General features: G+C 49.7%; 2 protein-coding genes across 7 annotated transcripts; both read left to right on the top strand.

The window, feature by feature from the left end:
• The first annotated feature begins 47 nt into the window (after nt 1-47).
• On the top strand, nt 48-12,097 carry NONO (non-POU domain containing octamer binding). Of its 6 annotated transcripts, none has more exons than XM_084813478.1 (11): nt 48-150; nt 1,035-1,181; nt 3,089-3,282; nt 5,806-6,107; nt 6,727-6,822; nt 7,150-7,346; nt 7,473-7,557; nt 8,888-8,990; nt 9,142-9,184; nt 9,612-9,721; nt 11,194-12,097. In XM_084813478.1, exons 2-11 carry the CDS (start codon nt 1,043-1,045, stop codon nt 11,329-11,331), a joined length of 1,407 nt encoding a protein of 468 aa, XP_084669604.1. In that variant the 5' UTR covers nt 48-150; nt 1,035-1,042; the 3' UTR covers nt 11,332-12,097. The 6 variants fall into 6 exon arrangements, with proteins under 6 accessions (XP_084669604.1, XP_084669600.1, XP_084669602.1 ...); XM_084813474.1 differs by having other exon boundaries at nt 3,062-3,282; XM_084813476.1 differs by having other exon boundaries at nt 48-301.
• On the top strand, nt 9,610-26,018 carry LOC146338321 (mitochondrial ornithine transporter 1-like). The gene is made up of 7 exons (XM_084813480.1): nt 9,610-9,721; nt 17,757-17,864; nt 20,039-20,297; nt 21,746-21,886; nt 22,131-22,303; nt 24,400-24,558; nt 25,357-26,018. The coding sequence occupies exons 2-7, from the start codon at nt 17,795-17,797 to the stop codon at nt 25,482-25,484; spliced, it is 930 nt and encodes a 309-aa protein (XP_084669606.1). The 5' UTR covers nt 9,610-9,721; nt 17,757-17,794; the 3' UTR covers nt 25,485-26,018.
• The last annotated feature ends 1,462 nt before the right edge of the window (nt 26,019-27,480 follow it).

Raw genomic sequence — 27,480 nt, 5'->3', positions numbered from 1 at the left:
ACGCGAGCCCGGGGCAGGCCGCTCAGCCAATCGAGGCCGCGAGAAAGGGAGCGCGGGCGGGCCGCGCGCAGCAAGGGCGTGCGAACGGTTTCCGGCCCCGCGCGCCCCCCTTTTTTCCTGCCCCCCCTCCTCTCCGTCGGCTTGTCTGAGGTGAGAAGGCCGCGGCCGGCGGGCCGGCGTGTGAGGCGCGGGAGAGCCGGCACCGGGTCGCTCGGGGCTGGGCCAGGGGCCTCGTCCTCGCCGCGGGCCCCTCTGCGCCAGGGCCTGGGAGGAAGGAGCCGCGGGCCGCGCGGGAGCGAGCGTGAGTGAACCCCCCCTCGCGGCCGCCCTGCCCCCTCCTCTTGGCTCGGGAAGCCCCCGGCGCCCCCCCCGGCGACGGAGCCTCCTCCGCGCGTCACGGGCAGAAGCCGGGAGCGGCCGGCCGCGGTGCTGCCGCCTCGTCCTCCTCCGGCCTCGGGTCCCCCTGACATTTCAATGTAATTTCATTTAAAATTATTTCTAGGCCGCCTTCAGGCGTGGGGGGGGGGGGCTCTCCTGCGCTAGCGGCGGCTCTTAGCCGGGGGCGGCGGTTCTGGCTCCCGCTCTCTGACCGGAGGCGCCATTGAGGCCTCGTGCGCGGCCCCTGCGGCCTAGGCTATCCCGTGTCCTGTCCACTGCTCATCAGCCTTGGCGGCCGCGGCGGCTCTCCAGGGCCCTTCCCGCAATCCTGCGATTCGTCTTCCTTTTCCAGCTGGCAAGGCCGAAGCCGGGAGCGGCCCCTCACAACCGTTAACCCCCCCCCCCGGACGTAGGGAGCTGCTGAATCGCCGGTCCGTTGTCCGACAGGCAGCGAGTGGCTCTCCATGGTCTCGGGCTGGAGGCTGCCCCCGGCCCTGCTGCGCAGAATCCTCTTTAACTGGAGATGCCAGGCAGCAGCTTCTGAAGATATTGCGCGTGCGAAAACGTGCTCCGCCACTGAGGCATATGGGCACTCGTATTGAATTGAGGTGCCATCATGCTTGTTCTCTCTTTTCCTCCCCGCCCCCCCCCCCCAGATTTAAAGATGCAGGGCAACAAGGGCTTCGCTATGGAGAAGCAAAACCATACTCCGAGGAAGCAGCAGCAGCACCAGCATCATCAGCAGCAGCAGCAACACCAGCAGCAGTCTGCCCCAGCTAATGGGCAGCAGGCCAACAACCAAAGTGAGTATCTGCTTTCCTAGATAGGACAAGGCCCCAGAAGCACAGCTGGGGTGTGTGTGTGTGTGTGTAAAAGGATCATTATACGTCAAGGTTCTTCTCCTTGTTGTATTTTGTTTGGTGCCCAATTTGGGGGGGGGGTAGTTCCATTTCTCTCACTGGAGAGGCTCACTTTGCACTTTATAAGCATTTCTAAAAGTGTAAATGTGCATCTCGAGTATTACATGAAGCTCTTACAAATGGGAAGGTTTTTGGCTGCACATACTGGAAAGTTGTTGTTGGTTGTGCCTTTCTAATGTGTATACGCAGCAGAAAACACAGATGTGCGGTTGTCATGTGCCTGTATGCACATGCAGGTTGCATGCCAATTTGGAACGCTGTAATGTGTGAAGTGGCCCTCTGGCCCCTGGGATTGTTGTGCAAATTAGTTGTGAGTGCCCAGTGGAGCAAAATCCACATGAGCCTTTTCTAAACCTTTGGGGGCTGCTAGAGGTAGGTAGCATTTTTATGGTCTGCTCCCCTATTGTGAGCTCCAGAATATGTTTTGCACAGTATCAGCTTGTAGGAAAATTTCTGAAGTTGCTGTATGTGGTTGAATCATGTTAAGCCACAGTGAGGATTGAGGGTCTTCGGTTGGTGAGAACTAGGTCAGTGCTCCAGAAAGAATATACTAGAGAAATGCAGAATAGCTATTTCACTCAGTGTTGGGGTGAACATTTTTCAGCCAGCTGTATTGTGGAGCAGGTTTGGTGTGACTTCCTGAGGTCCCAAATAAATACTTTCAGTGTCTCGCTCAGGGATTACTGCTTTCCTCCTTGGTTCTTAAATACAGGGGATGTCCCCCCATCCCCCCAACTTCAAAAATAGAAATGTTGTGTTAATAGCAGATTTCTGCAAGATATGGTTGCTAATACTTTTAGATCTGTAATATGTCCCTGAAGAGCTAAAGTGGCATAACTTTAGTTTTAGATTTTAGTGTTAAACAGTATAGAAGCATTATAAATAAATAACTGATTTGGTTGTTAGTGGTTTAAGAATATGTGGTTTTTAATTACAAGGAATTCAACAATGCATATACTAGAACCATAATTAAATGGTAGGATGGATATGGGGTATACAGCTTGGCTTACTGATGCTTCTGTGGCTGATATTGCAGGCTTGTAGGTTGCTTTCGTTAGCTTCTCTCTGAGCATCATGAATGTTCTGGCTTTCTCTCTCCATCTGGGCTTGGATGCTCTTTTCTTCATGTATTGCACTACTTCACTTTGAGCACTTTCTCACCTCATAATGCTTGAATCTTTTCCCATCACAGCAATACGTAGTCTTCTTCAAGTATTCAATGAGACTGATGTTGAGCTTGGGCCTGGCTTTGCTTCTGATCAGGTTAAGACACTGGGTGGTGTGTTCTCTTACATGGCATTGCTCTTTGGTCCTGTCTTGAGTTGCTCCTCAGAGCTGTAAACTTTCAGGCTGTCAGTCTTGGAGCCATGCACCCCACCTGTTGCTGTGTGCTGAAATGCTTCCCCCGCCCCCGGCACTCTCATATACTGCTGTAAAATCTTTGCTGCCTTGGATCTGTCCTTCCAGTTGCAATGCTTTGGCTGTCCTGTAGGTGGCTTTGCACTGTTAATCTTTGGGTGATATCCCTTGTCTGTGCAGGGCAAAGGCTGCAGTAGGGATCTTCTACCTGGCTAGGCGGCTGCCATATTGACACATGGTGACAGCTCTTGGCAGCTGTTTTCTCTCAGAGCCGCTGGTTTGTGTTGACCTGCTGTTGCTGTTAAGATAGTGGAGAGTGAATGTTTTGGGAGACTTGATTAATGTTCTGACCTTTGTGCTCTTGAATATGTTAACACTTGACATTTGTTCCCCCAATTTTGTAGAGCGATTCTGTACCTTATTCCCCTCAGATGAAGGCCTGACAATTGACCTGAAGAATTTCCGAAAACCTGGTGAAAAGACCTTCACCCAGAGGAGTCGGCTGTTCGTGGGGAACCTGCCCCCTGATATCACAGAGGAGGAGATGAGGAAGCTGTTTGAAAAATATGGGAAGGCTGGTGAAGTGTTCATTCATAAGGATAAAGGCTTTGGCTTTATCAGGCTGGTGAGTGGCTATAGTAGTGTTTTGGAAGAAGTTGTGCTGGTTGTAGTACTAATTCCCATGGGATTGAACAGCCAAGGCAATTTTGCACGGCATGACATGTTCTGAGCACTGTGAATGCTCCATGTGGCTTTCTCTTCTGTGAAAACCACATTCCACCAGATGTTTCTGAAATAGAGACCCTACAAAGTGTACCAATTGCCTCTGTTACTGGAATGTTGTGATTGTATAAAGGGAGAGGAAATCAGCTGTTAACAGGGGTCTCTGTGGCAGAACATCTTCCCCAACAAAATGTGGTTATTATGGCCTGAAGGCTTAAGAGATTGTCAGCTGGTTCCTTAGTGCTAATGGCCACAATCTGCTGATTCTGGCTCAGCCTGTTTCACACCAGGGGTTTTCAGCTCCTTATGATGAATGACTAGAAAGATGGTGAAGGTCCTAAAGGCTGAATAAATTGTCAGCTGCTATAGGCCTCTGGACTTTGAGGTTGGCAGCAGTTAACTGTTAATTGTCTTGATCTGTGCTCCCAGACTGGTATTTTCAGAGCTGAGGAGCAGGTCTTAGGACATGGTACAAGAAGATGGTCAGGTTCTACATCTTCAACCATATGTATGTCTTTTGAGTCAAAGGGGCACATCAAAGGACAGGGCAAAAATATCAGCTGCAAAGCTGTTTTTTTTTTTTTTTAAAGACAATACCAAAAGTGAAAAAGTAACATCACAAATTCAGTAGAGGAAAAAACACCTTGACTAAGCACTACTTACACTTTATTCAAGAAAGATAACTTGAATGAATTGTAACAATTCATTCAGAATTAAATATAAGATTGTAAGTTAGCACAAGTCTATACATACCTACTTAGAATTAAGGCCCATTGAGTTCAGTGGAACTTACTCCCAGGGAGTATGGGATTGCAGCATAAAGCAAAAAAGTTATAAAGTTATGAGTCTATCACTTAAAAATCTGCTTAACAACCCTGAATGATAAATCAGCTTGGTAAATAAGCAACTGGCCCAGCTTGAACATACCATTAAGCTGGGTTTCTAGGGAACTCTGGCTTACTGGGATTGAGCATGGAGCCCAGTCACTTCCACTGCCTGCTCTTGCGAGCAGCAGCGGCTAAACAAACTACAGACTGTTTGTCTGTGGTTTGATGCGGTATCTGCAGTGCTTTCTGAGCTGCCTGTAGTACTTCCAGAAGCTTTGGCTTCATTCTCCCTGAACAAGCCAGTGTCATAAGCCATGGTTTGTTTTTGGAGGGCCCATGGTTTAGCCGCTCCTGTTTGCAGGAGTAGTTAAGTGGGAGTGATCATGTAGTGTGCACCAGCAGGCTACTCCTAAACAATACACCATGATTCCCTAGAACCCCTGGCCTATCATTGCATCCAAATGCGGTTGTCATCTTAACTTTCTTACAATACTTGTATTTCATTTAATACCTTCTCCTTAACATTTTTTCATAATTAGTAATCTATAAAGCTATGCCAACATTCCAAAACATCTTTTTTGTTATTCGATCCCTCCCAAAGTCTTTTGTATTAAGGTGTTTATCTAGTTCCTATACCTTCATGTATTTCTTTTCCACTCCATGGTTGGAAATTACTGGAAGCAACACCACTGAGCCAGTAGAGATGGTAAATTTTTCTGTATAGCTTCCAAGTCTATGATGCTTTGGCTAAAACATAGTTTTTAGCTAAATGCTTCCGAAGCTAAATTTCTCACATGAAAACTTCCAGCTGGAAAATCTAGGGATCAAGAATGCTTGTGTCTGTTCTCCTGTGAAGATTTGGGACCCTGTTTTTCTTCTTTTAGTCCTGGCAGCTTCTAGTGCTTCCTGAGCTGCCTGTACCTATTTGTTATATGTTTTATTTGTTTCTTACGTTTTAAAACTGCCCAACAACTGCAGGTCTCAGGCTGGTATACAAGTAGATTATGATAATAAAATAGAAGATAAATCTAAGCCAACAAAGACAAAGTATGAGCCTTTCCACACATTAAGATCAGCAGGAGAGGCTGTTCTTACTTGCCCACCTGTGGGTGACTTCAGGAGAGAAGGCCTTTTCCGCAGTGGTCCGACACCTCTGGAATAAATTGCCAGCGGGGGTCTGCCGGGCCCCATCATTGTAGGCTTTTAAGAAGGCCTTGGAAACGTAGTACTTTACTCTGGCCTTCCTCTGATTATGTTTTATTTAACTGGCTTGTGGCTGCGGTTGTCCGTAGTAAGTTTTATTTTATGCTGGTGTTTTCTGTTTTTTCAGAAGTTTTGTTGCTGTTTTTTATTGTGTTTTTACTGTTTTTAATACCGCATTGATTTTTGTGTTTCAGTGTTGTATGCTACCTTGGGAGGGCTCCTGCTCTGAAAGGCAGCCAAGAAGTATTTTCTTTTTAATGAATGAATGAATGAATGAATAATGAATAAATGAATAACAGTACAGGATAAGACCAAAGTGAAACTACTCCCTTGGGGATGAAATTATTCTTCCTCAAATATAACTGCTGTTGTGTGGGGGGGGGGTTTGTGTCTAGGAAACTCGTACTCTGGCTGAAATTGCAAAGGTAGAGCTGGACAACATGCCCCTGCGTGGGAAGCAGCTGCGAGTGCGCTTTGCGTGCCACAGTGCCTCACTGACTGTCAGGAACCTGCCACAGTTCGTGTCAAATGAGCTCCTGGAGGAGGCCTTTTCGATGTTTGGCCAAGTGGAGAGGGCTGTGGTTATTGTCGATGACCGAGGCAGGCCTTCTGGGAAGGGCATCGTGGAATTTTCAGGAAAACCCGCTGCTAGGAAAGCCCTGGACAGATGTAGTGAGGGCTCCTTCTTGCTAACTACGTAAGTTTGGTGGCTGAGGAATCTTTGACTTGGGAGCAGGGGATTGTAGCCAGAGGGCAATGAAGAATGCTTTTATTCAGTGGTGGTGTCTCTTAAGTGATTTTCTCTGCCTGCGTCCACAGAGCTAAATAGAGGAGCATTGCCGTCTTGCTTGTCACCAGTGGTGAGTAGTCATTGCTTGTGGTGAGCTGGATGCTGGCAAAGCAAGAAATGCACATAGCACCCTGTGGCCTGTGCGTTCGGTGCTCTGCTTTTATAGGGCTACTGGCTCTTGAAGACCACCACAGTTCACATGATGCCTTTGCTTATACATCTGGGTCAACTGCTCAAGGAGCTGATCACTGCCACCATTTGCCTGGACCTGGAAGCTGTTGGTTCTGAGGCAGTCAGTGCTGATTGAGATAGGTAGCCATGCTCTGAAGCATTATTTGGAAGACTAGGTTAAAGACAGTACAAATTGGTGGCCACAGCAGGACCTCAGCGTCTGCCCTATGCTGCTTAATTTTCATGACCTTTAATCATTGTGTTACCCCTGGAGCCCTCATTGGCCCCAAGGAGCAGCATTGTCCACTTTCAAGGAAAGAGCTTTGGTAACTTGTGCTCGATTTTTCTCTGCCAGGTTCCCTCGGCCTGTGACTGTGGAGCCCATGGATCAGTACGATGATGAAGAGGGGCTGCCAGAAAAACTGGTCATCAAAAACCAGCAATATCACAAGTAAGTGCTGAGTGGGAAGAAGAAGAGGTGGTGCCCCCCTGGTGGAAACAAAGGTTCTTGGAAAGCACCTGTGTCTGTGCAGACAATCACATACTTACACGTCTATTGTTCTAGGGGGGTTATTAAGCAAAGTGGGTGTGTAAAATGAACTGAGTACAGAAAAGTTGGAGCACCACTCTCTTTAGCTTTTCCTTCTCAAAAGATGTGCATGGGGCAAGCTGCTTTCCTCCAAACATGATGCTTTCTGCCTTTACCCCTATCCGGTGGCTCTTACCAACTGGCTGCCATCCTCTTGAGTGACTGGGTTTTTTCACCTTGCCCCTACAGGGAGCGTGAGCAGCCTCCCCGTTTTGCACAGCCTGGTTCCTTTGAGTATGAGTACGCAATGCGCTGGAAGGCCCTGATTGAGATGGAGAAACAACAGCAAGAGCAGGTGGACCGCAACATCAAAGAAGCACGGGAGAAGCTGGAGATGGAGATGGAGGCAGCTCGTCACGAGCATCAAGTCATGCTCATGAGGCAAGGTGAGAACTGCAATCACACCAACATGCCACACGCAGCTGCTTGCTGTTGGTGATGGTCTCTTGCTGCTTGTACAGAGCAGGTAGGGCAGGGACACTAACCCATCGACCTACTCATGTTTCTTCCAGACTTAATGAGGCGCCAGGAGGAACTGAGGAGAATGGAAGAACTGCACAACCAGGAGGTGCAGAAGCGTAAGCAGCTGGAACTCAGGTGAGCAAGGAATGAGCGAAGCTGCGCTTGCTCCTGGTGTGGATACAGGCATCCTGTGCTAGTTTTCAGCGGGATCCCTGTAGAGCAGGAGTGCAGAACCTCCAGTCTGTGGTCCTGGTATGGTCTGTGGAGGCTCTCTGTCTGGCCTGTGGAGGCTTGTCCTTCCTTCGTGGGCTCTGTCCCTGGAGGCTACAGGGGGCTTGGGGACAAAGTGAGGAGAGGAATCCCTGCTGTTACCGCTAATCTGTAACATGGACAGAGTGGTGTCAGGGTATTCCCAGCCAAGGCACTAGTGGAGGAGCCATCCTCCGCGGAGACCTAGGCCGGGAAGGCTTTGCTTCACCCGGGCTTTCCCTAACCAGGGCAGAGTAAAGTCAAGCTGGCCAGCTCACTTTGCTCCACCCCAGTGGGGGAAGGCGCAGGGCTGGTGAAGGGGCCAGGTGATCACCCACCTGGTGCCTCAGCTACTGCCGTTTCAGTTTGTGTGGGCTTTCCTTGACTGAGAGAGCCTGCATGCAGCGTAACACAGGTGTAATGAAGCCAAGCTGGCTCGGTGTGAAGGAGACTGGGCTGGCTTGGCTCCACCTGCCCATGTCCTACCCAGTGGGGAAGGCGCAGGGTTAAGCAGAGGCACTGGGTGTGTTGCCCACTTGATGCCTTGGCAGCTTAGCTGCATGTAGGGCTTCTCTGATCAGGAAAACCCATGTGCAGCGAAGTGTGGTCTCTAGCTGAAGCATCAGGTGGAGGATCCACCCAGCACATTGGCCGGGGAACAAATTAAAGTCATAGCCCTGTAGAGGGCTTGGGGAGTCATACACTACCCCACCAATAAATGGTTCTTGCAATTCTATTAGATCCAAAGTGGATCATGATATAAATCTGAGAGCAACTGTAGCTTGGAATGAATTCACTGCAGAGCTGGATGTGATGTAACTGCTTTATATAGAAGCTCTTGGAGTTTGCCATTGGCTAATGTACGGAGCACAGTCTCTTGGACAAGTGGCCTTCCCTGATCATTACCTGTATTGTCCTGTTTTTTGAATATAGGTGGTTAGCAGTGGCTTGACACTGTGCTACTACCTGTAGTGCGCTCTGTCTCTGACTTTATGTAGATTATAAAGATGACCTTGGCTCTAAAGCAGGATGCTGTCTCTACTGGAGTATTGGAGCTCTGTGTCAGGATAGCTGCCTTGTGTATCTTGGTGTTGAGCCTGTTGATCACTGGCTAGGTTGTCCTCCAAAGAGAACAGATGCTAAAAGAGCTGGTGTTGGGCATAAGCAAGGCTGCACCTTTGGATGTAGTGATACTATTTGAGGGCTTCCCTTGTAGACAAGAAGAGGAACGCCGGCGCCGTGAAGAAGAGATGAGGAGGCAGCAGGAGGAGATGATGAGGCGACAACAAGAAGGATTTAAGGGGGCCTACCCTGATGCGGTAGGGGACCTTTTGCTTGGAGGGTGGGCTGCTAGCAGAACTGGCATGCTTGTCTATAAATGGGAGTGGGGAGCTTCTTTCAGACACCCTCAGAGAAGGAGTGGAAGGTGTAAGTGATGTCAATTGAGGCAGCTTTGTTCATCTGTTTCAGAGAGAGCCTCCAGACATGCGAATGGGACAAATGGGCATGGGAGGTAAGCGGCAATTATTTTATGAAAGTGTTTTGATCTGTGGTGTGTCTTTTTCATATGCTTCCCTGTGTGGTGGCTGCAAGTGATTGATTCACATGTAGCTCAGCTCTGGGTGGACCAGGAATTGAAGTGCTCCTGACTGGCAGGAATACCTGCAAGGCAGGAACTCAAGTGGGATTCCAAGGGAGCTGGGGCTACAGCACCCACATGCTTCAAAAGAGAGAAGAGGCTGTCCAAAGGCTTAGTAAACAGTAAGCCCTGTTGTAGTGAGCTTGCTGTTGAAGTGCCAGGCCGGTGACTGGCCGGCCTAAGCAGGGTTGTCGCTGGTGCATCTGGCTCTCCAATTGTTGGTTTGTAGTCTTTGCTTGCTGAGCTTCAGGTTCCCCCCTTGCATTGAGCCTCACATCAGGGGCGCTTCTTTTCCTTTCAGGTGCGATAGGCATGAACAACAGAGGGACAATGGGAGGCACCAGCGTTCCAGCAGGACCCCCGCCAGCAACCGGTCCTGGGCCAATGATTCCTGATGGAGCTATGGGAATGGTAAGCTGAATAAAAGCACTAGACCTCATAAGAATTGGGCGGGATTTGACTTGGAATGATTGCAGGCCCCTCTGCTGAGGAAGGATCAGTGCACGCGTGCACGTTCGTTCCTCTTTACAAAGTAGATTCTCATCAGCCAGCCAGAGGTAGCGGCACAATTCAAGAAATGGCACAAAAATGCATTGTAAGTAGCTCGACCAAGGAAATCAAGCTACATGATGCAGGGGATTTGCAGCCTGGCTCCACTTGGCAACTGCTCATCTGTTGTGTGGGCAAACTTTGCTTGTGTGAATTCCTAGCATTTGTTTCCTTGAGCCACAAGAGACTGCATACTAGGGTGGCTCCCCTATATGTCAGAGGCTTCTAGTGAGTAGAATCCTGCCTGCGGGAGCTGTTCACTCTCACAGCTGTAGTAGGTCTTGAGATGCTAATGGGCTTTCCATGTTTCAAGCACATTGCAAATACAGCATGAGGCAGCCTTGCATAGTAATGAGGCATCCTACTGGGCATGCTTGTTTAAGAATAAGACACAGAACCAGGCTTGTGTGGACTCAAGTATAGGGATGGCCAATGATTTGGATGGCGTTAAAAGGGGATTAAACACATTAATGAAGAATAAGGCTAACAATGGCTACTAATCTCCAGTATCAGAGGCAGTATGCCTATGTACACCAGTTGCTGGGGAACATGAGTCACGTGGCAGGGTGTGTGTGTGCGTGCGCGCGCTATAGTTGCACTTGTGTCCTACTTGTGGGTTTTCCACAGGTAGTTGGTTGGCTGCACTGTGAATGCTGGACTAGATAGACCTTGATCTGATCCAGCAGGGCTCTTACCTTGTTACGTTGTTCTAGCACAGTAGTTTCCACCAGCTGCTGTGGGTGGGTAGAAGGGTGGGACGCTGTCAGATGCTGTGGAGGTTGAAGCACAAGGCAGGTGTTTGCCCTTTTCTCATCTTGTCTGGAATGCCAGTGCCTTCAGGGGACACTCCTTCACATGGGTCATGGCATATTGGTGCCACTGGTACGTACCCCTCCTGCCTCGAGTTATGTCCACATTTCCTGTCTCCTTGGGCTATTTGCTTATCAGGTATTATTTTGGAGAGTGAGGGCAGAGAGTTGCTCCTGGTCTATAGAAGTAGTTGTGTGAGCCACATTGGAGCTCTTACATCCATGGGAAGTTCAAGCGTCACTTCTGTGGCACCCTGTCCCTGAAGCAGCCTTTCAGCTTAAGCTGGCCTTCCCCAACCAGGGGCCCGACAGATCTCTTGGACTACAACTCCAGGACTCCTAACCACTGGCTCTGCTGGCTGGGGCAGATGGGAGTTGAAGTCCAAAACATCTGGTGGGCACCAGGTTAGGGAAGGCTGTTCTAAGCCCTCTCCTAATCCGAGGTTTTGTGGGGTCTGTAGGGTTGCAGTTGGTCTTGAGGGATGTTCCTAACCCAAGCTTTCCCCCCCTCTTGCTCTACACAAGACTCCGCCGCCACCCACCGATCGCTTCGGCCAGGGCACTGCAATGGAAGGACTTGGAACTATGGGAGGAAGCACACCAGGATTCAACAGAGGAGCTCCTGGGGGGGATTTTGGCCCAAACAAGCGTCGCCGATACTAAAGGGGGAGGTCAGTGCCCTGGCCATTCCCTCAAGAGAGACCCTCAAAGGCTTTCCTTGGGCCCCAGGGGACCGGCCATGGCAAAAGGGTACCCAGCCAGATTTGTAAAGGGTTTAGTTGGCGCCACAAGGTGCATTCCTGCAAAACACAATGTGAAAACAGATCCCGGGAGGCTTCAGTAGCTGTGTAGTGTGTGAGGCCAGGCTAGGACCCTGATGTCTCTCCCATCCCCAAGCACCTCAGCACAGGTTCAGCCCCCAGCTGACCTGGCTGCAATTGGAGGCTGACTCTGCCCTCACCCACCCTCCAAGGCATTTCTCCAGAGCATTGGGGCAGGGCCAGTGGGTCTGTACATGTCTGTCGCTTCAAATGGCTTATCATGTAGGGGGGAGGGAAAGGGGGTTAGTTTTTTTAAAACTTGTAGCTTTTTACTTTTTTCCTCTGGACCATTTTTTCTTTACTGTAGCTCGCTGGTGCAGCCAAGAGGGCCAGGTAGTGGTGGTGGTGATTTGGGGATGAATTATTCAATGTGTTGTACCATTCTTTATTTTTTACTGGTAGAAAAGTACAATCTGTTGGACAAAACAAAACAGTTTCCTGTTGAAGACTCAATTGAAGCAATTGTTTGTATAACCCTAACTTTGCCTGTCTTGTGTAGAAGTATGAGACTTTATGTGTGAACCTGAGCTGTAATTGTCCACTAACAGGTTGAGTTTGTCTGAGATTGTTACAGGAATGCATTATTAAAAGGGATTTTAAGCCTTTTTCATCTGGTGTGCAGTCTCCTCTGTTTCTTGGGCTGGTGCATTTCTGGATTTTGGTCACTAGAGGGAGAATCTGCTGCTGCCGTTCTACGTCTCTTGGAAATGGCGGCCAGATCTTCACTCTGGCTGAGAAGGCCCGAGGCTCTGCTTCAAAATGTCCCCGCTCCCCCCTCGGCCCTCTTCCTGCTCCTGTGAAGCTGATAAGCCTTCTTCGTGTAGGTTACCAGATGTCTCTGTTCTGAACTATGAGTTAGGAACAAATCTTGACCAGCTGGTATCAGTGAAATTGTATATAGGTCCTATCCTTGGGGCAAAGATGGGATGGAGGAATGAGACCTGACCCCACCTGAGATTTGTTTGAGGGTCGGGAGGAGTGGTTTCCCTGTGGGCATTTGCCCCTTGGTTCTTTCCTGGGTCTGTTCATGCATGCGTTGCTGCAGGGAGGGAGAATGTGAGCGCCCGTTAGTGAGCAAAGCAATCTCAATGTGCATCCCTTCCGAGCTGTTCCTTCCAGAGCCAGATAAATTGATTTTGGAAGGAAGGCGAGAGTGCGAAAGCTTGCTCCTTCACTTGGATTGATTTGGAAGGTGGGAGGGGAGTGGGTTGATGGGTCAGAGGCAGACACAAAAGTGCAGCTGCTTGCTCTGAAATCTAAACTTGGAATAAATCAAGCAAACTGACACACTTATTTGCATGGTCCTTCTGGCAGGGAACAGGCAAAGAATTGTGCAGCATACTGGAAAATCCTACTCCACAATGCAGCTCCTCTCTTCTCCCCCTGCTTCCACTTTCTAGGGCTGTACTAAGCATTGCTCACAGAGTTGCTGGTGATACTTTTGTCTCCAGTCCTAGGATAATTGTCAGAGAGTTGTCCTATCTTTGTGCAGACTGGGGGGACTACTGGCAATGCGGGCTTGCTGGTGCTGTAACGTTTGGTTAAGCAAATCGGCTGTTGGGAGTAAGTTTTAGGTAAAGCCAGTTCTCACAGTGACTTGATCAGAGACTTCAGCAGCTGCCTAGAGATGTGCTAGGAAAGCACAACTGGCTGTGCAGCAACTGTTGTCTGAACCAGTGTAGCGATTCAAGATAAGAGCCAGACGGGATAACCTTTCACCGTGACAACCTGGGCCCTGTATATAAACAGCATGCTGGAGGGGAAGGGGGCACTGGGGCTGCTCAAAGTTCACCCAGCGTGCCTGCCTGGCCACTGGGACTCTGCGAGATTCTCGCACAGCAGAGCTGCCAGCAGCTGAAAGCACCGTTTGTGGTATGTGGGATTCTCGGCTAGCATCACTGGCCACAAACTAGAGGTGGGGCAGCAGGGCGTGGAGGAAGCTATGCCTCTCTCATGGGTGGCGGAAGGGAAACTGTTTCCTATGTATGTTGTGTGCATGTTATGTGTGGGGGAGCTGCTGGAAGGTGGAGTCTGTGCACTGCAAGTGTTAACGGGCAAGGGGGTGTGTGCAGCTCAGTGGCAGAGCCCGTGCCTGCCATGCAGAAGGTCCCAGGTGTCTCCAGCTAAAGGGGCCTGAGGCAGGAGGACTGGGCCAGATATCTGCTCTACCTCCCTGGAGACCTGCTGCCAGTTGGAATAGAGATCACTAGGCTAGAAGGACCCATAAATGGTCTCTCTGTATAGAAGGCATATTCATTTAAGCATTGCAGGAATTTATTTTCTACGGACAATGCCCACATTATCTATACAAATAGCTGCATGGCAGCAGTAGCAACAGCTTCAAATTGTAGCAAATTTCTAAGCAGGATCTCAGATTAACATCCGTGGTTTCTGCCAAGGGTCATGTGGCAAAAGATGTGAAACATGGCCACACCTTTCAGGCTCAAGCTGGCCTTGGTGAGAAGGGGTGGGGTGATGGCAGGGGCGAAGAAGAACAGGCATGTGCAGTAGCATACATGCTGGTTGGGCAGAGGCTTCACCACAGTTGCTGCCAACCCTCTTCTGGCACAATATGCAACAGGGTCGCCTTCCTCAGGCAGTAGCAAACAGTTCAAGGGCATGAAATGTAGGGCTTTGCCTGTAACCATTCAGGCCCTGATCTTTGGGGTACTGGAAAACTAAACCCAAAGTCTTTCTCAGGGAAATTCTACCACAGTGTACTGAGGTTGATTGATATCAGCTGCAGCTGTCATGCTTCGTGCTCTCTGTGATCGGACATAACAGATAAAAGTGGGATGCCAAGGCAAAGGGTAGCTCAGGTAACTTGGCACTCAGCCCCTGGGAGTTACAATCAGCACCTGGAATTTCACCCAAGAAGCATTTGTCTGGCAAGTTGTAGAGTTCAGCTGAGTGGCGATCGCTCTTACCCCTTTTTGTATGTGAGCTGAATCTTACAATGGCTTCAACCAGGTCACAACTTGTGCAAGTTTTTTTGAGGGAAAGGACTGGTGTCCCACTGAGCCAGTTCACCTGCAGGACAAGCTGCTCTATCAGTTGCAGTGTTCTGCAACAGGTCTGCAGATTCCTACAGGCCTGCAATGATTCAAGATCTCCATCAAGCCTCCAGGCTTTTGCTTTTCTAAATTTGGGCACCTCTTTTAAAGACCTGACTGCAGCAATCATGGGCTTTCCTCTTGGTGAGGCTTTGCAGTTGTGCCCTCACCCTGCCTTCCCCCCGCAATATGGCATTTCCAACGCAAGGCATGACGCTGAGAGAGTCTGTGGTTTCTCAGGGGCACTGTCAGCCAGTACACTCACAGCCTTTCCTATGCTTCACCAGTTCTCTGATCCGACAAGGTTTTTCCAGTTGCTGCATGATGATTTTCTTTTAAGTCTTTTATGATAGGCCTGTTATCAGCCCACTGTGAGGCCAGCTAAGGTGATGGCCCTATGTTACTGAGACCTGCTGATAATGAGTTATTTGGTCAGTCCAAGGCATATCTCTATTGGGTTATTCATTCTAGGTTCTGCCCAACTACCAGCTCTTAGCAAGTTGAAAAGAGATCCTTTAGCAAAATCACTAAAAGCCATAGACTGTTTCTGGCTAAAGATTAAGAATACTACATCCTTTTGCATTACTACTACTTGACAGCCAGTTCTGCTGTATCTTTGGCTGGAGATTTCAGTCCTTGACTTTGAAATACAAAAAGCAAGCTGCCTTAAGCCGAGGCAAACTATCGATTCATCTATCAGTCTATCTCAGCAGCAGTCCAGGGCTTCTACAAGAGGACTTCCACAATCCTTAGTTGGAGATTCTGAGGACTGACGCTGGGACCTTTCAATTCCGAAAGGACCAAAGGGAATGACCCTTGCTATAAGCTGGGGATGGGGCAGTTTCCCCCCATTGTAAAGACTGAAATGCCTCTCCTAAGACTTAATTACAGGCAGTAAGAGCTTTAAGCTAAAATATGCTGGGGTGGTTGTTTTGTGGCCCAACCACCACTGGAATGTGGCTTAGAGCTTCTCCAAAATTTCATGTGGCCTTCAGGCTGAAATACGTTCCCTATCTCTGCCATTAAGTCCTTTCCTATTGTGTTGGGGTTCTGCCATGGGTACAACATAACTGCACACACAGTGGAGGGGAAATTCAGCATGTAAAGCAGCCTGCATCTTGTACATGGAACAGGGGCTGCTTCCTGACTCTACCCTCACCCCAAAAATACTAGTGGGCAAGGATGCAGCCCTGGCTAGAGAGAAAATTCAAAGTGGACTCTTGCCCCAAAGGACAAAGGTAATCCCTGTGTGCAATTATTCCCTTTGGGGTCCTCTTTTACTTGCCTGTGCACACAAGGGTTTGCTTTGTATTCTTCAGAGGCCGGGAGCCTGATAAAGGACTCCATGGCATAAAGGACTCCATGGGATAAAGGACTCAGGAGCACCTGAGGGCATCTCACAGGCCAAGTTGACACTTGCCCTAAATTAAACAAAACGGACTGGGGTGCTAGATATGTGTGCCAAGGGTCTGGATTGCTTTGCTTCAAAAAGAAACGTGTGTTTGACAATGTTGACAGATATTAGAAGGTGTGTGTATATCTGTAGAAGAAGAAAAATACCCACAGCAAGTGTTCTCTCTTTATTGTCGGCAGCCAGTTACAAAGTGCAAAACCTAGGCAGGCCTATGCTTCTCCCTGCAGGCTGGTCTGCCCAGCTGAGCAATGGGACCAACTGTGGAGAGCCCCAAAGCACTTCCTGGAAAAGTCTCATGGCTCCTGTGCCTTGCATGTCTATGAAACAGGTAGACCAGGGGTCCCCAACCTTTTTGGACCCATGAGCACATCTGGAAATTTAAAAACTGTTGTGGGCACCACCACAAAATACCTCATCAGTGGATCACTGCTTTGGCATCTACCTTTCGTGTCTATGGATCTTGAGCTGCTCCTTATTCAGCAAAAACTTTTGCTTCGTGTCTATTGGACACGGCAACATCTCTTTAGTAAGGGTTTGTATAATTCAGCAAATTGCTGGCAGTGCAATACAGCTAATGCTTCTTTTAAGCATACATTTTGGCAGTGTCCAATAGCTGCTTCTTCTGTGGGGGAGGTTATTACACAGATAAATTTTGTACTGGAACAGTCTTTTAATAGTCATTGATGTACATGCTCTTTTAAATTATTTACCTGCTTCATGGAAATTAACAAAAGGCCAGCATAAATGGACTCTCTGTGCCTTTTGACAGCTAAGACTACTATTACAACATTGGAAGGATAAAACACTCACCTCCTATAAAGCAACGGATTGAGGACCTTACAACTTTTTCAGTATTTCAACAGGTAGCAAATAGACGCCACCTTCAAATGGATACTTATTTGGATATTTGGTCCACTTTTGTTGAAGCCTATGTATAATTGCTAGGAAGTTGTATGCATTTCAGACAAATCCATGTATGTATATTAAAAAACAACAAAATTAAGGTGCCTCTGGGCACCACGTTGGAGACGCTTTTGTGGGTGCCATTGGAGGGGCCACCGGACACCACGCTGAGGACCCTTGAGGTAGACGTTCAATAGAGAGAGCTTCCTTTCCAGCATGCCGATGGGAAAAGAGGCACCTGCTGAATTTCTGCCTTTCACAGAACTGTTAAAACAGGGTTGGAGAACCTTAGGCTTTGCATCCCCAGATGGTCACACCCTGTTTTCTCCAAACAACAATTGTTTGGTGGCTTTCTGGCTTTGGTGCAGGTTTTCCCCCATTCGAAAAGATTGAAATATGTCTCCTAAGGCTTCGTTCCTGTCAGCAATTAAGATGAAATATGCTGCTGTGTTTTTTGTAATTTTGCCCTCGCCCCCTTTGCCTTTCACTCCACCCACCACTGGAATGCAGCCTCCCCCCCCCACCCCCGACCCCAGCTTCTCTGAAACTGAATTCAGCCCTTGGGCTGAAAGAGGTTCTCCGCTCCTGCGTTGAAAAAGCAGCAGCATCCCTCCTCCTTTCTGAGACGTGCTTGTCCGTCTTTCTGCCTGTCTGAGTCTGGCCTGGTAAGAAGGTTGCAGGACAGGACAGAATGAGAAGGACACCCCGCGCCGCCTTTGCTTCTCCTCCCACAAGTTTGCTTCATTGTCTACCCCCTGAATGCACACCCACCCTCTTTCCCAGGTTCCCAGACTCATCCTGGGCAGAGGGAGCTTTTTGGGAGAAGATGGCAGGGGGAGCTTGTGGAGTCTGCTGTTCCCTACCTGCACTAAGCTTAGACCATGCTTTCCCCCCCAGTCTGGCAACCTCCCCCCCACTTCAGTCTCTTCTCTGAGATGCCTGCTGAACAGGCCCAAGTCCACCCCCTGGTGCAAGCGCTTGTTGACCTCACTGCAGGCGCAGCAGGTGAGCTGGGGGCAGGGTGGTGGTGGTGCTGTTGGGTTGGGGGTAAGGGGGCCTATTCTTCGATGGAGACCAAGGATGACGGAAGATGAGCCTGTCTGTGCATTATACAGGGGTGGTTTGGGGTGGGTAGAGGTCTGTCTGTGCTCTTATCCAGCTTGGGTAACATTTTTATCACTCTTCTCAAACAGACAAACAGGTGTTGCTGCACTAAACATGCCACACAACAGGTGACAGTCCTGGGGCCCAATCTGGCCTCCAGTTGCAGGCCACTTTGGGGCATTGTTCTGCAGTTGCCTACTGCTTCCTTACAATGGCTTGCTGGAAAACCTGGATGCTGACGAAGGATGTATAAATAGATCTTGTCCCTGTTGCCCCAGTTTTATTTATTTATTACTCCTGCTTTTCTATACAAAGTAATCAAAATACTTTCACTAAAACAACACCAAATGTATCCAATAAAATAACATAGTAAAGCAAGCAGAAGAATAGAAACATCAAATGGATCATGTTCCAAGTCAGCAGCAAAAATGCCTGTTGAAATAAATGGGTCTTAACTGCCCTGTAAAAAGGTATGCAGTGACGTATAGAGGCGCATCTGCCTTGGGAGGGGCATTGCACTGTCTGGCTGCCACTACAGAAAAAGTCCCGTCTCTTGTGCCCTCCCACCAAACATCTGATGGCGATGGGATGCTGAGCCCCAGGGGGTTGGGAGGTCAGATGTGATGATGCCATCTCTACATTGTATTTTACAAAGAATGCAATGACAGGTCCCTGCCTGAAGGAGGTAACAATTGCAAACAGAGACAAAGCTGAGAGCAGAGGAAGGAGAGGTAATGAAGGCAGAGGCAAACAGGAGAAGAATATGCCCTGATTTCAACACTTTTAAGTTGCCCACTCAACATGGTCATATGGGAGGTGTACGCAATTTAAAATAAAAATACTAAAAACTAAATATCAGATATATTAAAAACCCCACCACAGTACAAACTAAACAGAAAAATACCCACAGAGGGAGCTTAAACACTAGTGACCTGAAAAGGTCTTAAAACAATCTTAAAATGACCTTTCAAAGGTCTTAAAAGGCCTGGGAGAATAAAAAGGTCTCCACCTGGCATTGAAAGGACTGCAACATAGGCACTGGGTGAGCTTCTCTGGGGAGGGCCTTTCACAACTGGGGTGCTGACACTGAAAAGGCCCTTTTCCTGGTGGCCCCCTTCTGAACCTCACTTGGCAGGGGCACCAAGAAAGGGGCCTTTGAAGATGACTGTAGGGTCAGAGTAGGTAAATAGGGAAGGAGGTGATCCTTCAGGTAAGCTGGCCCCAAGCCATTTAGGGCTTTGTTAAAACGAGGACTTGGAACTGGGTCCAGAAACGGACTGGCAGCCTGTGTGGATGAAAAAGCTCTGGTGTAATACCACTGAAACAGCCGGTCCCGGTCAACCTTCCTGCCACCCTGTTTTGGAGCAGCTGAGGTTTCTGGACTGTTTTCAAAGGCAGGCCTACATATAATTCATTGCAGCAATCCAAACAGGAGGTACCCATGGCGTGGGTAACAGTGGCAAGGCTTTCTTTGTCCAGAGAGGGTTGCAGAGGGTATGTCACCCTAAAGCTATGTTGACAAAAGATGCCCCTAACCACCAAAGCTTGGTGGCCAGGAGGGGCCCTGGCTCAGTGGCAGAGCCCCTGCTTTGCGTGCAGGAAGTCCCCTGTTCAAACCCCAGCATCTCCCGGTAGGACTAGGAAAAACTCCTGCCTGAAACCCTGGAGAGCGGCTGCTGCCAGTCAGTGTCAATAATACTGGGCTAGATGGGCCCAGGGTCTGACTCAGTATCAGGCAGCTTCCTTGGTTCTTAAGTACGTTATTGCAGTCACGTGAACTTAGGCTTAGTTAGGGCAGCAGGGTGTGGGCACAAGGGGCTTAAGATACTGATCTTTTTACATGAGCACGTTCATATGGGAGCCTCCAGAATGTTCTCTTTCCATCATAGCAGCTTAGAAATTGGCCTGTTAGAGCTGGTGGGGGTGTAAGCAACTGAATGCCTCTGGCGTTCCTGTTTTGAGGCCTGGATCTTGCCTTGTTTCACTGGTAGCTTGGGAGCGGTGGCCATTGTGTGAATCGGTTTGATGCTTTCTCTTCCCGAAGCAAGTGACACCACTGCACGGCCTCTTTGCAGGCGGCATGGCATGTGTGGGGAGTGGGCAGCCCTTGGACACCATCAAGGTGAAGATGCAAATCTTCCCAACCTTGTACCGGGGCTTCTTCGACTGTTCAGTCAAGACCTACCAGCAGGAGGGCATACGTGGTCTCTACCAGGGCACCACCCCAGCCTTGCTGGCCAACGTCGCTGAGAATGCTGTGCTCTTCGCCTGCTACGGGTTCTGCCAGCAGCTGGTGAGGCAGCTCTTTGGATTAGGCAACGTTCTGGAGCTCAGGTATGGCCTCTTTGCTTTCCCCCTCTCCTGCATGGGCTAAGAACATCAGAGCAGCTGTGCTGGATCAGACCAAATGCCCTTCTAGTCCAGCATTCTGTTCACACAGGGGCCAATCCATGGGAAACATATAAGCAGGACTGGAGTGCAACAGCCCCTCCCGCTCGTGTTCTTCCACAGCTGGCACGCAGAGGCACAGTGCCCCTGAGATTGGAGGCAATAGACAGCTATCATGACTAGCAGCTATTCAGCCTCCCTTTACAGCTACCCAGGTTGGTGGCCATCACCATATCTTGTGGTAGCAAATTCCACAGTTTATCTGTTTATTGTTGCCTTTTATATACTACTCTATCTGTTAAAAAGCCATCAAGGCAGCGTACAACAATTTAAACAATTTAGAGACCAGAGCACTGAAACAATAGAGACATTAAAACATCAGAGCTTCACAGTCTGAAAGGCCAAGCTGAAAAGATGCATCTCCACGCCCTTTCTAAAGGTCCAGAGAGTAGGGCCCAATCGTCATTCTGCGGGGGCAGCCCAGGAGGGAGCCCTTCCACGCGTGACCAACGAATGGGCCTCTGCGGGCCTCGGTGTCCCCCAAAGGGCCTCTCCTGCCGATCTTAAATCTCGCGGCGGTTCATAGCGAGACAGGCGGCCCCTGAGGCAGCCTGACCCTATGCCGTTTAGGGCGTGGAGGGTTAAAAACAGCATCTTGAACTGTGCCTGGAAAGCAGTGGGCAACCTGTGCAGGTGTTTCAGGGCAGGTATAATATGGTGCTGATACCGTGGACGGGTTAGCAGCCTCGCTGCCAGAATTTGCATCAACTGAAGCTTGCAGATGCTCTTCAGGGGTAAGCCCATGTAGAGCACATTGCAATAGTCCAAACTTGATGCAATCAAGTGCATGGATAACTGTTGCCAAGTCAGACTGGCTCAAGCAGGGTTGCAGCTGGCGCACCAAGCCCCATTATGCAAATGCTCTCCTTGCCACTGCCACCACATGAAGATCGAGGGACAGCGTCAGATCAAGGAGCACGCAACTCTGCGCTGTGTGAAGAAGTCCTTCCTTTTTTCTGTCCTGAATCTCCCACAAATCAGCTTTAGTGGATGACCCCTTTGGGTTCTAGCAGCATGAGAGAAGAAAAATGTCTCCCTCTCCACTTTCTCCACACTGTGCTTTGTTTTATAGACCTCTGTCATGAGTCCCCTGTTACTCACCTTTTTCCTAAGCAAAACAGGCTCAGGAACAATGTGATGACTGGATGCACCTCTGGGAGATGGTTCTGGTTGTGCTCCCTTTGGATGTGATCCTTGCACATACTGGACCCTTTCTGCTAGCAAAAGGCAAGTGACTTGAGCGATTCTGGCTGGGTTGAAGTATGGATTCGAGGCTCTTTCCCAGCAGTGGGCTTCAGTGGGTGGGGTTCCAGCATCCCTTTCTTTGGTTACAGCGACTTGCACCATGCGATTGCTGGCTCGTTCTCCTCTGTCTTCTCCTCCATGGTTCTGTGCCCTACAGAGCTGGTGAAGTGCCGGATGCAGGCCCTCCATGAGATGAAGGTGACGGGACAGACGTCTCTATCCAAGCACAGGTACTTGAACACCCGCTGCCTCTCAGCATGGAGGTTACACTGAGGTATCCAGGCTGTGGATGGATCTCTCCTCCTGTGTTTGACGTTGTCCGATCCTTTAAAAAAGCCAGCTAAGTTTGTTACCTTTGGCATATCTTGTATCAATGAATTTCCTAGTTAATGATGTGTTGGGGGAGAGTGTGGGGGGGATATAGGTTCTCTCTCCACACCTTTCATGCGTCACAGGATTTTTCTTGTCTTGCAGCTCCAGCTGGGCTGTGGTGAAAGCCATCTTCCAATCAGAGGGCCTGCTAGGGTTCTTCCAGGGTCTGACCAGCACATGGCTCCGGGAGGTGCCTGGGTATTTCTTCTTCTTTGGGGGTTATGAAGTCAGCCGAAGTTTTTTCCTCCAGGCTGGACAGTCAAAGGAGGAGCTGGGTAAGAAAAGGCTGGGTGATGGTTGCACTCTGGGGGCCTCTGCAGTTCTGCTTTGTGCAGCAACTGGACAAATAAGCTGGAAAAGATATGAGCTGATGGTTGTCTGGGAGACCCAGTGGTTCTTTGTGAGCAGACAGCACCCAACAGCAAGAGATCAGTTTTATTTATAGCAGTTTTTATACGGCTCCCCAGCCAAAAAAAGGCTCCCAGAGTGGCTTAAAAGATCAGTAATAAGACATTCCCTGCCCTCAGGCTTACACTCTAAAAGACACAACACAAAAGGAAAAGGGACTGGGCGGGACGAAGAAAAAAACAGTTCTTAGGTTTTGACTCAGGGCTGTAACATTTATTGATCTGCTGGATTAATCGATGACAGACGTTTTTGATAACAAACATTTTAATTTGAGTAAAAAGGTTTATTTTTTTATTTACTGTTTGGGTAGTTAGCTGAAACAGACATTAGAGGCATGCAAGGGCATCTAATTCTGCATTTGGAGGATCTTTGCTTTAGGGTGTAATCCCATGCATGTTTAGACAGAAGAAAGTCCTACAACTCCCAGCATTCCTCAGTATGCTGGCTGGGGAATGCTGGGAGTTGCAGGACTTTCTTCTGTCTAAACATGCATAGGAATGCGCCCTTACATGTTCAACTTAAAGGATGCATTTGCTGCTTGGGCATTCCTCTTGGAAGCTTCTATGCATTGTGTGCTGATGCAAACCAGCCCTTAGAGAGGTCCTAAGAGAGCTGTTCTGAATTGGCTGTCTGGCTCACATATGCCTGCACCAGCTGCTCTGCCTGCCTGCCTGCCTGCCTGCCAGGAACGCCACTGGTTCCTGGAAACAGGCAGACTCTGCCAGCCGGTGCCTGACCTAAGCAGAATATCGGATGGCGTAGAAACTGTGCGCGAGTCCCAGGAGATGCCAGGGCTCTGCCTCTGAGGAAGTCTGGCACAGGGATTGTGGACGAGGGGCACTGATCCAGACAGGGGGCCAGCTGCCTGCTGCTGTTCCTGCCCCCTTGTCATGAGTGTGCCCCATCTACTCTCTCCCACGAAAGGCACTGCTGGGGTGTCCTGACCCCAGCATCTTTGGGGTAAGGTTTTCCACCGTGCTGATCCAAGTCCCCCTTCATGGGCTTCCCTGGGCCGCTAGTTGGGCTGTGTGGCTGCCTGACCCCAGAGACTTGGAAGGCTGCCTCCTGCCAGGTCAGACCACTCCACCATCAGGCTAGTCCTGTCTGCCTTAATTGGCGGCAGCTCTTTGGGGTCTCGGGTACAGGAAGGAGCTTCCCTCCCCTAATGCCCGAGCCCTTTTTTGCTGGAGGTGCCAGGGGGCCGAGCCTGGGGCCTTCTGGATGCAAAGCAGGGATTTTCAGCTGAGCTGCAGCCCTCCCCAAAGCGCCGTTTCTGCCTGGGTTCGACCTGGGGACCTTCTGCACTGGATAGCCACCCCCTAATGCAAACACAAGCCGCAGTTCCAGCACTTTGCTGCCCATGCCTTGGATGGGGTGGCCCCTCTCTTGGGAAAGAGGCCAACCATTCGCCAAGTGGTATCTTGACCCTGGTTGCAGGTAATCACTTGGTAAACCGGCTGCCTGCCAGGGGTGAGGGAGCTCTCAGCAGCACTCCCCTGCTGCTCCCTCAGATCTTTATCAGGTGCACAAGAATGCCAAGACTCTCTCCACTCCTTGGCAGGACAGTACAGCCACCAGCTTACCAAGATGGTATGTGCAAGCCGTAGTAAGCTACCACTTGAGAAATGTTGGTCTGCATTTTCACCGAGCTGGTGCCTGGAGGGCTGGCCCTGTGCATCCCCTGCGTTCTGGCTGTGCCAGCCAGGCTCAGAACCTCTTGGTACAATCCCACCTGCAGCCATGGGAAGCTTAGGACCACTCCGAGGGCTCCATCCAGGCCTCTTGGGCCTTGGAGCGTGGGCTAAGGGAACGTCCCAGCATGCTCCCACTCCATTCCAGCCTCACCACTTTGGATTGTTGGAAGCCAGGGAGGTCTGGAGCTTCCCAGAAGTGCCAGCTGCAGATGCAGAGATCCTGCGCCCAAGGGACAGCTGTGCCTTCGAGCCCATCCCTCTTTCTGTAGGTGCCTTCCCTGTGATGGTGAGTGGCGGAATTGGGGGCGCTGCTTTCTGGCTGGCTGTTTACCCCATCGATTCGGTGAAGTCTCGGATCCAGGTGCTGTCCATGGCCGGGCGCCAAGATGGCTTCCTGCTCTCCTTCCTGCACATCCTGCGGACAGAAGGTGGGCGCTTCCTATACACTAGGCGCTAGTGTATAGTATACACTATACATCCATGGCTGTTGATGGCTAGCAGTCCTGATGGCTGTAGGTAATGTCCCTCTGGATACCAGGTACTGCTGGGGGACAAACCATTGGGGACGGTGATGGGAGGGACCTGCTTGTGGGCTTCCCGCGAGGGCATCTGGTCAGCCACTGGGAACCAGGATGTTGGAATAAATGGACCCAGCTTGGTTTGATCCAGCAGTACTCTTCATATGTTCTTAAGCTTTGCTTTCCACAAATGAGGGGGCCTTTGTAGCAGGAAACAGAATGGCTCTGGGCTCTCCCAGGGTGGGCTGATGCCGCCTTGCTCCAAAGACTGCTCCCACTTCATGTCCTCGTGGATTGCCTTTTTGACAAGGAGGGAGTGCAGCTCAGTGGCAGAGTACCTGCTTTGCAAGCAGAAGGCCCCAGGTTCAATTCTAGGTAGCATCTCCAGTTCAAAAGAATTGAGAAATAGATGATGGGAAAATCCTGTCTTTGTATTTTAAATCTCTACATTGCTGCTAGGTTTTATTCTGGTTGTGCTTTTATATTGTGGTTTTAAGCTTTCATATTTTATATTGTTTTGTGTTGTATCTTGTGGTTTTAATTTTTGTGAACCACCCAGAGAGCTTCGGCTATTGGGCAATACAGAAATGAAAAAAACTATCCGAGGCCCTAGGAAGGGTGATGGTCAGAGCAGGAATACTGGGCTAGATGGGAAAATGGCCTGAGCTGGCTGACGTTAGTCTCTGTGCGCGCCTTTTCATTTTGTAGGGTTCGTGGCTCTTTACTGCGGACTGCTGCCCACAGTGATCCGTGCGCTGCCCTCTAATGGCGCCCTGTTCCTTGCCTACGAAATTACTCAGAAAAAGCTGGCCAGCCTGGTGGAGAAGGCAACCTGAGGTCAGGACCCAGTCCCAGAGAACAAAGGACTCTGCTGCGGGATGGAGTTTGAGGTTCTCCTGAACTGGACTGCAACAGTCAACCCCTCGCAACAGGATCTCGGGGACACTCCTGGCCCGAGAGAGTGGAGCTTTCTGGGTTTCCAGCTGTCTGTCAGTGGGGTGGGAGTGGGGGGGCAGCCTAGGATTGTTCTTTCTCAGCAGATGCCCCAAAGACCTGTAGCACAACTTGGTGGTTCCTAAAAAAAAACATCTTGAGTGAACCATGTGATGGGAATCAAGCAAAAGCATTGAAATGTCCTTGTGTAATGATGTCAAGCCAATCACACTTCTCAATTGGTGTATTTTAATAATGCAATGAAGTTTTACATTTCTGCACCCTGTGTGTCCGTGCAACTAGCTGAAGGCGGCACCATGGCAGTGAGACCAACCCAGCCATTTCACTCTCTCCTTTTTTTTTAATCTGGTCCTGGGAATGTCCAGATTTGTGTGGGATCTTGGAAAACCAAGCATTAAACTGAGCATATGAAACCCTTCCGTTTCTCTTTCTGTCCAGGGCCAGTCTCTCTTTGAACGTCATCTCCCTGTGGTTGGCAGAGAACCCCTCCAATGCGTTTCTGCTAACGTTTCTGTTTGTCTGTGTGAGTGCACCTTTCCCTCATCGAGAGAGGACAGGGCACCGCTTCTGGTGGTGGCGGCGGCTCTTTTGCTGGGGGCTGTGCACAGCCGGGGAGGGGCAGCACAGTATTAGTTCCTCACAGGGCGGCATTTGCGAATGAAATCATGGATCTGCAGTGCTCACAGATGGGGAATCTGGAAGCAGATGCTTGCAGCAGTGGGAACACCCCATTGATCGTAAGAACAACCAAGAGTCTTGTGGCCCCTGAAAACAAGCTTATTCTGGCAGAAGCTTCCCTGGACACTGGTCACTTCACCAGATGCATGCAGTGTTAGCCTCAAATTGGCCCATCTCTATACACCTGCTGGGGGAGGGTGGAGGAGGTGTGAACACTGTTGTCAGAGGGAATTTAAATGCAAAAAAGTAGAGACAGCAACAATAACCTTACAGTTGTTGTTCAGTCGTTCAGTCGTGTCCGACTCTTCGTGACCCCATGGACCATAGCACGCCAGGCCTTCCTGTCCTGCGCTCTCTCCTGGAGCGTGCTCAAGTTCATATTCATTGCATCCGTGATGCTATCTAGCCATCTCATCCTCTGCCGTCCCCTTCTCCTTTTGCCTTCAGTCTTTCCCAGCATCAGGGTCTTTTCCAGGGAGTTTTCTCTTCGGGCATCGTTGCAATGGTGAACTGATTAACGTACACAGAGTAATTTAAAAAGGTTTGTCCTTATTCAAACCACAGAAAACACAGCTGAGTTCCTTGATGAATTGTACTCCAGCAATTTCACATGGAAATTCCTTTGTTCAAGAATGCCCACCTTTAGGTCATTGACAGAGTTTCCTGAGGGTTGGAAATGCCCCCCCCCCCAACATGGTCTTTCCTGAGGTCAGATTTTGCTGCAAGAGGCAGCCATAGCTGCCCCTCTTCAGATTGTTGCTTTTCGTTTGGCCGATGCCAGAACAGGGCTGAGGACCACCTTGTGTCAGTCACAACAAAGAGTCCTGTGGCACCTTGAAGACGAACAAATTTATCCTGGCACTGCCCACTTCACCAGATGCACGAAGGGTTGATTTCAGATTGGCAGATTTATATGTACATGCCTGGTGTGTGCGCGTGTGTGTGGATGTAAACTGTGTTGTCAGAGGGAACTGAAATGCAAACAAGTACAGGCAGAGGCAACTGTCGCAGCAGTTGCCAGTCTAACAGTTGTTTCCCGTGTTTGGATTTCAGGTCCCCCCGAGAACACAGCTTACCTCGGTCCCCCTCTGCCTGCGCGTGTCTACAGATGCGCCACTCTGCCTCCACACTTCATGCGCCCGCGACGTGGGCCGTGTCAGGGAAGCTTCTGCCAGGATAAAAGAGCGCGCTCGTCTGCCG

Source organism: Heloderma suspectum, chromosome 9 (genome assembly GCF_057233095.1).
Source record: "Heloderma suspectum isolate Gila_16-S chromosome 9, 16-S_ref, whole genome shotgun sequence".
NCBI lineage: Eukaryota > Metazoa > Chordata > Lepidosauria > Squamata > Helodermatidae > Heloderma > Heloderma suspectum.
This window is presented reverse-complemented; position numbering and strand designations above follow the sequence as displayed.

Bases quoted from the DNA above. Each gene is read 5' to 3' on its own strand.
- NONO (XM_084813474.1), top strand. From the start codon at position 1,043: ATGCAGGGCAACAAGGGCTTCGCTATGGAGAAGCAAAACCATACTCCG. The intron at 3,283-5,805 runs GTGAGTGGCTAT...GTTTGTGTCTAG, and splicing joins GCTTTGGCTTTATCAGGCTG to GAAACTCGTACTCTGGCTGA. The intron at 7,558-8,887 runs GTGAGCAAGGAA...CTTCCCTTGTAG, and splicing joins CGTAAGCAGCTGGAACTCAG to ACAAGAAGAGGAACGCCGGC.
- LOC146338321 (XM_084813480.1), top strand. From the start codon at position 17,795: ATGCCTGCTGAACAGGCCCAAGTCCACCCCCTGGTGCAAGCGCTTGTT. The intron at 22,304-24,399 runs GTAAGAAAAGGC...CTCTTTCTGTAG, and splicing joins ACAGTCAAAGGAGGAGCTGG to GTGCCTTCCCTGTGATGGTG. The intron at 24,559-25,356 runs GTGGGCGCTTCC...TTCATTTTGTAG, and splicing joins GCACATCCTGCGGACAGAAG to GGTTCGTGGCTCTTTACTGC.